This window comes from Leiobunum rupestre, chromosome 11 (assembly GCF_980474605.1).
Source record: "Leiobunum rupestre chromosome 11, qqLeiRupe1.1.hap1, whole genome shotgun sequence".
NCBI classification, from domain to species: Eukaryota; Metazoa; Arthropoda; class Arachnida; order Opiliones; family Sclerosomatidae; genus Leiobunum; species Leiobunum rupestre.
The window spans coordinates 35135171-35144170 of record NC_143394.1 but is presented as its reverse complement, the minus strand read 5'-3'; the positions used below and the strand labels follow the sequence as shown (position 1 = coordinate 35144170).

The following is a 9000-nucleotide window of genomic DNA, read 5'->3' as shown; positions in this document are numbered from 1 at the left end:
CAGTAATATGGATAAAGTAATTTCTTATTATTAAGAACTCAAGCTAGATGTCACACGTTACCGGCAGTAGTCGCTCTTTGAGTTCTGATTGGTTAATAATGGTCGATCGTCTGCCACGGCTGTTTGGCAATTTCTCAGTTACGCGGCAGCATTCTAGGTACCTATGAGATATTTATGGTTCAAGCGCCGAATACATGGAGTAGTATAAATTAGCCAATTAAACTAAATTAAAAATACAAGTAAATAATTAAAAACAAAAGAAAAATTATTTTTTTGGGAATATAGACCAAAACAGGTAAAATTGACAAGTAAATATTACAGAAAACCGAAGTGGGTGTAAAGGGTCAAACGAAAATTCGAATAGTTAGAAATGATGACAATACATTGTGGGAGAAAGTTCCAGTTATTAATGACAGTATGGGAGAAGGAATTTGATCTCAAAGTGGAGTGAGCTCAGGGCTTTGACAGCTTGAGAGGATGCCCCCTAGTGCAGGACCCAGCATTGACGGAGAAGAACTCCGAAAAGTCCAGAACCAGGCTATTATGAAATAATTTATGTAATAAGCAAAGATTTCTAAATTTGTGACGGAGAATAACTGGCTGAATTTTAAGGGATTTAAAACTCGAGTGTGCTGGCAAATTTGGAAACAAGTTTAGTTAATTCGGTTCTGGGCTTTTTGGAATTTGAGTTTGTTATTATTCCTTGGATCCAATTGTTTCCTTTCACTATGCATTGGCTTATTATTTTTTTCTTAAAAACAAAACTAGTATCAAAAGTGCGTTATTAAATTGAAAGAAGTAAGCTATCTGTAGAAATACGTTTTAACCATAACAATGTGTTTCTAAGTGACTACGCCCATTAACAAAAGGGAATTATTGAATTTCTTTTTATTATTCTTCTAATTCCATAAGTAGGTTCCGTGCATTAAAGGGATTAGGAGCAACACTAAAAATCGTCACAATATTGTCGGTCTTTATTTGTAGAAATAGATAAATTCTTGCAAGAACTAAAAGTGCTAGCAATAAACGGTACGTAGATTCAAAATCAACGCTAAGAAAAGCTAATAAACTGTGGATTTTCGTCTGCTAAGCAGTCGATTAGACATTTTTAAAACACAAGGCGTTAGTCTCTGGCTTTGGTCGCTCGTGGCTCTATTTAAACTGAAAAGGCGTTTCTGAAATGTAGGGCAGTACATTTACAAAGCAAGAAAAACCGACCCAAATATTTCGATAACTGTTTTATTAAAAAGAAAGTTAAAAGTTTTCAAAATGATGAATGAAATTAAGGCCATCTTTTCTGTTAATCTCATCGCAGGCTTCTTGAACCGATAAAGTCATAGGTGGCGGTCCACAACTAAAAACGCCAACTTTGGAGATCTATTTATAAAAAAATGTCCTTCAAAGATTAATGGTATTTTGCCATTACCAGCCACTGCTACATTTTAATCTTACCTTCTCTCCATAGATCTGGTTCAAAGACTTTAGAAAAGCATGCATATCCGGTCTTCCAAAATGCGTAACTGAACTTAACCCAGTAAACAAACTTTTTTGGGAGATCTTTTGGAAATGTCTCTCGCAGATGTACTAAGACAAGTACGCGGTGGTCAGTTAAGTAACTATCTTTGACCTTGTAAGATTATTTTCCAAACTTACGAGCATGGTGGTTCTTAGGTCGAACTTTTGGTAGAATTGAGTAATGAAGATATGGCATTCAACCAATCGTTCAGTGTCGTGTTTTTCTACTTCACGAATAATGTCGGTCATCCATTCGAAGTGTTTTTGGGTACGAGTTATCCACAAGAAGTAAATCTTTAAAAAATCATTAAGTAATGTCAGTAGGTTGAACAGTATTTCGCTAATGCGATAGTAAAACCTTTTTGCACGCGATGGATGTCGTGTTAGACGCCCTGTGTACCACATCCTTCAAGATAGAGGCGAATGGTGTCACCCCTATGCCCCCACCGACCAAAACAGAAACTTCGTATTGGTACCAATCTTGATGTCCCTCTCCGAAAGGTCCATCGATATATATCTTCCAAATTACGAGTTTAAATTGAAAATTAAATGAAAAAATATTGAATGTAAGTCGCTGGTACCTTAGGATAAGCGTGAAACTGAATATTATTAGGGTCCAGTAACTGTCGAATGTTGGTAGTCCACGGTCCAATCGCGCGAATGTGTAGAGATATGTTTTCTTCGTGGGGCGCCGAGGATATGGTGAACGGATGGTACTCGTCGCTGTTTAACAGGGGACAAGCAATTCTTACCCATTGACCGCTACGGTAATGGAAGTTTGGAGGTCGTTTAAGATTAACCTCCAGAACATCTGAAATTATGCAAATATTTTTTAATCGATGTTTTAAAGAAAACTGGCTGGATGATATTAAAAAGACAGAGCTCACCTGAAGGGTGAATAATGGTCCTAACAACAGAAATTTCGATCTTCTTACGACTAATACTGATCAATTGGTCCAATACGAAGATGCAAAGAGGGCCCAGAAAGAAATAGTAAAAGAATGGACGTTGCACGATCCTTCCTAATCCGTGAACGGTCATCAAGATGTAGAATATCGGGTAAAGGTTGTGAGTCAGCCAAAATGCCTTAAATACATTGCGTCTAGAATAGGCAATGGCAAAAACATAGATGACAACTATCAGCAAGACCAGAAGCACGCCCGTCAAACCTGGTGAAACACCTTAAGAGTTAAGCCCTACTAAATAGTAAAACAAGAAATTTTATCGTACCAGTAATTGTACCATAACACCAGTAATGGAATTTGGGAAGTTCATCGGTTCTGCGCATATACGAGACAGTTAATATGGTTTACTAAACTAAAGTAATCAATTTCGGAAGGTACGTACGCGTGAAAGTAATCTCTAAACAAACAGGTTAAGTCGTCGGCTGTTTGAGTGGCAATATGGTAAAAGTTGAAGGCGTGACCAAGGGTGTGTACAACTGAAAATCAACAATTTCTTTACAACGGTAAAAGGGTAATAGAAGAATCAAAACCGCGTACTAGTGAAGATGAGACCCCAGAAGGCAATGTACTTATGAAAGGACACAGTGGAATCAAATGGTATATAATTCTTCAGGAAAGTCTCCCTGAAAAACGTGATTAAATTTCGACACATGGTAATCAAAATGGCCGAATAAGAAAACATCATGACGCTAGCCGCTCCTCTGGTGATGCTGATGCCCAAACCGGCGATTTTCCTCAAACCACCGTGCTCCCTCTCCACCGAATAGTCTTAAAAATTATGGTATAACCAAATTAAAATAGCGAATGAGTAGACGCTTTTACCAGGTTCATTTTATGGAGAGGTCAGCGCAATCATAGTTTTTTAAGCAACTCATTCGTCGGTGGGCTTATTTTGTGCCTTCTATACTGGCACTCCAAATTAATCATAATAAATTGTATAAAATGAGTTAGTTTATTGCACTAATATAATTATTTGGTCTTCTAAAACAGAAACAAAAATGACGAGTTGAAAACTACTAGGCAGAGGGAAATTGTGACCGGATCTAATTCTAATGGAGTCCACCTGTGTAGCTGGTGTGCTTTCAGCTTCGCTGTCACGATCCAGTTTGAGCAGATTCGATGACTTACTTTTCCCAACGCCACTTCTGTTTGTCCTTTAATTATTAATAATAATATTATACCATAATGTACGTGCTAAAATTCACATTATTTCCACTAGCGGTCGTTAGGTAGAACTACGAGACACTGCGGTATTTTCTCAGCTATGTACTGCCTTTCCCCAAACCAGGAACATACTACGATTTTGACAAACGGGTTGAACTTCTTTATATGGAAGAGATGGCCAAATGGGCTGACCTCTCCGTAAATAGACCCTGTTTTTACTTACAATACATTCTTTCGATGAAAATGCCCATTATCAGCAAGGTGTAAAGAACAAGCCAGAAAATATGCAGTTTGTAGTTATCGCAGAAGCGCTTGAAATGAGTGAATGATGAATCGGCAGATGCTGTGTTGCGAGTAGTGGTCTCCACAACGACCGGGATCGGAAGCTCTTCTCTTTCGTCTTCCGGATCTTCGGGCATATCGTTGGTGTAGCTATTAATCAAAAGTTCATTTTCATAATTGGATAATACTCAAATACCGCGGAAGATTAAACGTCGAACCTGTAAGCTCTGTACAAATCCACGTGGGCTTTGATGATGGCGCTCTGTCTTGCCTTAACCTCGTTTTGTATAGGTGCTTTTACGCCACCCAAGCATAACTGGGCGTACCCCAATTCGTTCTTATAATCGGACATCAGGCGAGAGAAATCCGCAAAATTCAAATCCTGTTTCGTGTTGAGACCCGCCTGTTTAAACATAGTGGACAAGAGCAAGTTCATTTGCTCCGATGTCAAGCTTTGATTAGCTAACTCGATCATTGACCTAAATGGGAGTTGATTAGATTGGATGGATGATAGGGACAAGGCTGTTTGGCAACCCAACCTGATCATCTCGGAGAACTCGTCGGTGGTCAGTTTGGAGTCGTGGTCGATGTCGTACATGTCGAACATAAGTTTCATTTTATCTTCGGGCGAACCTTGGGCAAAAACCACGATGATGTCCAAGAATTCCCGGAAGGAAATGAACCCATGGTCCTCTTTATCGGCAAGTGAGAACATTTTTTCCACGAAGACAGCGTCGGGACGCAACGACAGAGCTTCGGCGAATTCGAAGATCGTAATTTCCGTATGAATAACGTTTCTGGCGTGCGATGAATCCAGTCTCAATTGCTCATCTTTGTTATCCGGAATGTCGAATGCCTACGTTAGCGTACCATGAAATAAAACAAATCCCGGTTCTGGAGAAGCAACTTGATAAAAATTACCTGGGCGAATACAACTCGGAAGAATTTCTCCAACTCCTTCTGCCTGTCCGCTTTAGTGATGGCCCTGCTAAGAATATTGATTGTGCTAACTTCCCTGCGCTGTCTTCCAACCCCAATATCGAAGATGTACTCTTCCAACGCTCGAATGAAGTTATCCCTCTCGTTCGAGCTGTCGAACTTTAAAACCTAGGTAATATTTCCGGATAAAATTTAAAGGTAACTCCTCTTTCCAATCATCGCAGCCAAGTAATAAGGGTCGGTACCAACCAAATCGTATTCCCTGGCGACTCGAATGAGTATGTAGAAGGCTGATCGCACACCATTAGTGACTCCGACTTGCAGTTCGATGGTACTCACTCTGGTGAGGTCTATGAAACGGACTTTCTCACCGTTCAAAAGATGGATGGTTATGATTTTGTTCTCGTTGAATTTGAGGATTACCTGCCTCGTGCCTTCCTTGTCTCCCATCCATTCGACGGCTGAAGAAAATGACGTCAATTTACGGCGTTGTAAATGATTGGCAATATTAAATTACCGGATTGAGTAGATTTCCCTAAATTCTTCATTTTCCTGGCGGTGTTTCTCCGTTTCAATTTTGACAAGGCAACGCGTCTTGAGTTAGCTAACTTCACCAGCGTAATAAAACAACCTGGTTTTGGCGAAGACAATCATTGTTACCAGAAGTATATAACATATATCTTATATAATTATGTCCCTATACTGAGAATGTTATTCGTATGAAGCGTGTACTTCCGGGGCTCTCTTTCATTTTTCAAGAAAAAATAGTGCTGGGCAAAATACATCATTTAGTGATTTTCTAAAACTATTACAAATTGAAAATATGATTTATAAAAAACTAAATATCGTTATTTTTACATTTTACTTACTAAGGCGGAGTAATAAAAGCGAAACATTTTGAGCCTGTGATATTAGGTGTATACATCCGCCGTTTGGCGGGAAATTAGGTTTTAATAGATATATTGTAAACATATGCAATTACTTATTAGAAAAATGATAATTTCTTAAACCTACCAATTATGAAAAGACCAACAGCCAAAAATGTCAGAGCGTAGGAAACTTCGCTGCCGTGGAAATAATCGAATTTATCTGGCAACTCACACTCACGAACCAAACTGGAACCCAAAGGTGGCAGGAAGTAGCACGTTTCGTTTTTACCCAATTTAACATTGAAACATTCGTATTCGCCCATTTCCATGTTACTCTGACATGTTTCATTTAGACCAGTATTTGCTACGAACGAGAACCAAGGTGAAACACTGTCGGGAAAATACGTTAGGAAACTTACAATCGGAAGGCAACCGAAACGGATTAAGCTGCATATCGCCGTGTTGGATGTCGGTTACTGCCCAAATCAGGTTGTAAATGTCCAGTTTTTTAATGCGTTCCACTTGTTTATTTGTAAAAAGGCTTGGTATTCGAACAAAAATTTATAAGTCTTAGAGTAAATTAAGATAGACTATTACGCTATAAAATTACTTATTATTCCAGTTCTCAAACCAGAACCGGTCACTGTCCCTAATTCGTCGCATCTGATCGAAAATAATTAGGCGAAACAGTTCTCCTGGTCTTGTCCTCTCGGTTTCTAAAATGCCTCCCACCCACAAATCTATCAAATCGGTGTTATTTTGATATATTTCAGGTAAAATCGTTTCGAAAATCTGTCCGAGAAGGTATCTTTTAGCACATTCGCGAAGTTGCGGGAAATAAAAATTAAGAATACGGAAACAAACCTCTGGGTAGATATTATAAACGTTGCTACAAAGTTGCTGGCCCATCTCCGTGAAGGTGTCGAACGTTGCCAAATTCAAAATCCGTCGAGCCGTCTTGTAATCAGTAAGGCCGTGATCTCTCGCCCTCTGGATGTTGATGGCCATCAAATCTCGGCGGGAAAATTCCAATGGTCCGAAAACGCGACCTCTCAAATCTTCTACAATCACGTTGTCTTCTCGCTCGCTCGGTTGAGAGCCCAAACCCAACAGCAAAGCGTCGATGTCGTGTTCTTCGACGGCCTCCTGATATTAAAAACACACCTTTACGTTGGCACCGGCTCTTCGCGAGATGAATATAAAGATTCCTTACTCTAGGGTTCCAAAAACTATTGCACGTTCTCACAGCGCGATGCCCCGAAAAATGCGTCTTTTCAGTTGTCTCATAAACCTGGCAATTAGCGTCCTGTCCACCCCTTGGAACGACAGCGTACATTTGAAACTTATAAAGAAAAATTATATAGCAAAATCGTGTAATTACCTTCGGTATCCACCGGATGTTACCAGGGTATGCCCGAACCTCATAGCTGTAGTTTGAAATTCATGTGCTATGCCGGGATCGATGCTAGAATCGTAATCTTTGAAGAGTTGTCTCGTAAGTTTTGTTGATTAAGCTTATAATTGATTAAATACAAACGTACGACTGTAAGTTGACAATTCTTCGCCAAGCCATTCTGGTAACCATTTGTACATAACCATATGCTGCCAAAGAAAATATTTTGAAATGTAGGTACTTTGATGGGGAGGTATGAGAGTTTACTTGGTGCGAAGCGATAGTCCATTTTCTAGCTTCGTTGTAAAGCCGTTCGTCACTCCACTTGTCACCGTGTCGTCTCTTCAAAGCTTTAGCTATTTCGTTATGCCAACGGAACCACAAGACGCCGAAAGTCAATAGAAATGGGTTTTCGTTTCCCCTGGGGTTACCAAGTCCTACAACATCTCTACGTGTCAAAATCTAACACTTCCCCCGAAAAAAATGAAAACGTACGGTAGAATCTGTTGACCGGTTTTAAGACGTGATCGCGGGGAGGGGGTGGATTGGCCAATGGTAATTGAATGTCGTTCAAGGCCGGGTACTTCCCACCTTCAGAACTGGCTAAAAGTCCATCTTTGAATTCTCGAAGACCGTCAGACCATCCCTTGGATATTCCGTACGTCAAACCTCCGTCGATCCAAGGTGTTATTTCGTTTATCTGAAGACATTTCCTCGTGAAAATCGAGCAACGATGTTTGCATTTAGAATGAGTATCACCTGTTGTCGTGGATTGTTGGGTGAGCTACCAGTTCGGATATCGTATCTGCTTCTTAAAAGTGGCATTTCAGTGTGTCCCGTATGGTTCCGGTACTCGTGGTCTTCCGGAATTGGGATATTAAAGTATTCGGGAGGACATCCTGGTCTTTGTACATCCAATAATTCTTCAACTACTTGTTGGCCTTGAAAGTTTGCAAATTTCAGTTTCGTTCAAACATGCTTTTTTATTTATGAAAATCATACCAAAGAAAACCAACAGTGCTGTTTTGCCAGTGTTGGACATTTGTCCACTGCTGCCATTCATAAGCATCCTACTGAGGTCGAAAGGGTTAGGCCTATCAGCTCCCGACGGCTTGTACACACCATCTTCGTAAGCGGGTGGGAGCATACGCACTAGTTGACTATCTGCACAGTAATTAACGTTTAATCAATACCTTTAAGCAAACCAAGAAATGTATAGAGAAAAAGAGATTCAGTACCTACGGATCCAAGTTCGGGATGGGTGGGATTATTGTACCATCCGTCATATCCTTCATACTCAACATGGTGGTCATCTTCTGTATCATGGACTAACCAATCCAAAAATCCTTCCTTCGTTATCAAAGGTGGTTCTAAATGATTCGAAGAAATTAACAGTGGCGTCTTCAACTACTTAGGCTATATATATCTATATCTCTATATATATATATATATATAGATAAAGCTCGCAAGCGAATTTTATATATATATATATATATATATAAAATTCGCTTGCGAGCTTTACGTGTGTAGCCGGTTTAAAGCTTGGTTTCCACTAGCGTGCGTCGTAATGTATTTCTCAATACGCGCGTCAAAACGTTTGTACGTCCTAAAGTCGTGCCGTAACTTTCGCTAGTGGAAACCAAGGCTTAAGCTTAATGGAGATTTTAAACGTTTCTACAATATTGAAAGCCAGTCATTATTTAAATATGTTTACCCGTTGGTGGGGACGTAGCTTCTGTTGAGTTCACTGGAGGATCAGTTCCTTCTTGACCGGTCAAACGTTTCGCGTTGAAAAGCAAGAAACAAACACATAGTACGCATCGCATGCTTGGAACGCTGCCGATCTAAAATGATAGTAGGAACCGCACTAACG

The 9000-nt window shown here is 39.8% G+C and overlaps 1 protein-coding gene across 1 annotated transcript; it reads right to left on the bottom strand.

The window, feature by feature from the left end:
- Positions 1-1234: 1234 nt before the first annotated feature.
- LOC149922403 (dual oxidase-like) lies at positions 1235-8953 on the bottom strand. The gene is made up of 28 exons (XM_090162291.1): positions 8842-8953; positions 8366-8497; positions 8130-8291; positions 7887-8068; positions 7623-7827; positions 7395-7564; positions 7276-7336; positions 7116-7212; positions 6948-7050; positions 6599-6880; positions 6345-6526; positions 6154-6275; positions 5880-6098; positions 5383-5517; positions 5115-5326; positions 4848-5033; positions 4466-4782; positions 4145-4405; positions 3868-4076; positions 3018-3248; positions 2863-2956; positions 2746-2795; positions 2403-2684; positions 2097-2326; positions 1874-2032; positions 1654-1809; positions 1453-1584; positions 1235-1377 (listed from the first exon to the last, which is right to left on the bottom strand). Exons 1-28 carry the CDS (start codon positions 8951-8953, stop codon positions 1255-1257), a joined length of 4806 nt encoding a protein of 1601 aa, XP_090018417.1. The 3' UTR covers positions 1235-1254.
- Between the last annotated feature and the right edge of the window lie 47 nt (positions 8954-9000).

Bases quoted from the DNA above. Each gene is read 5' to 3' on its own strand.
- LOC149922403 (XM_090162291.1), bottom strand. From the start codon at position 8,953: ATGCGATGCGTACTATGTGTTTGTTTCTTGCTTTTCAACGCGAAACGT. The intron at 7,337-7,394 runs GTAAACTCTCAT...TTTCTTTGGCAG, and splicing joins GGACTATCGCTTCGCACCAA to CATATGGTTATGTACAAATG. The intron at 3,249-3,867 runs GTAAGTAAAAAC...ATAATTTTTAAG, and splicing joins TTTCATCGAAAGAATGTATT to ACTATTCGGTGGAGAGGGAG.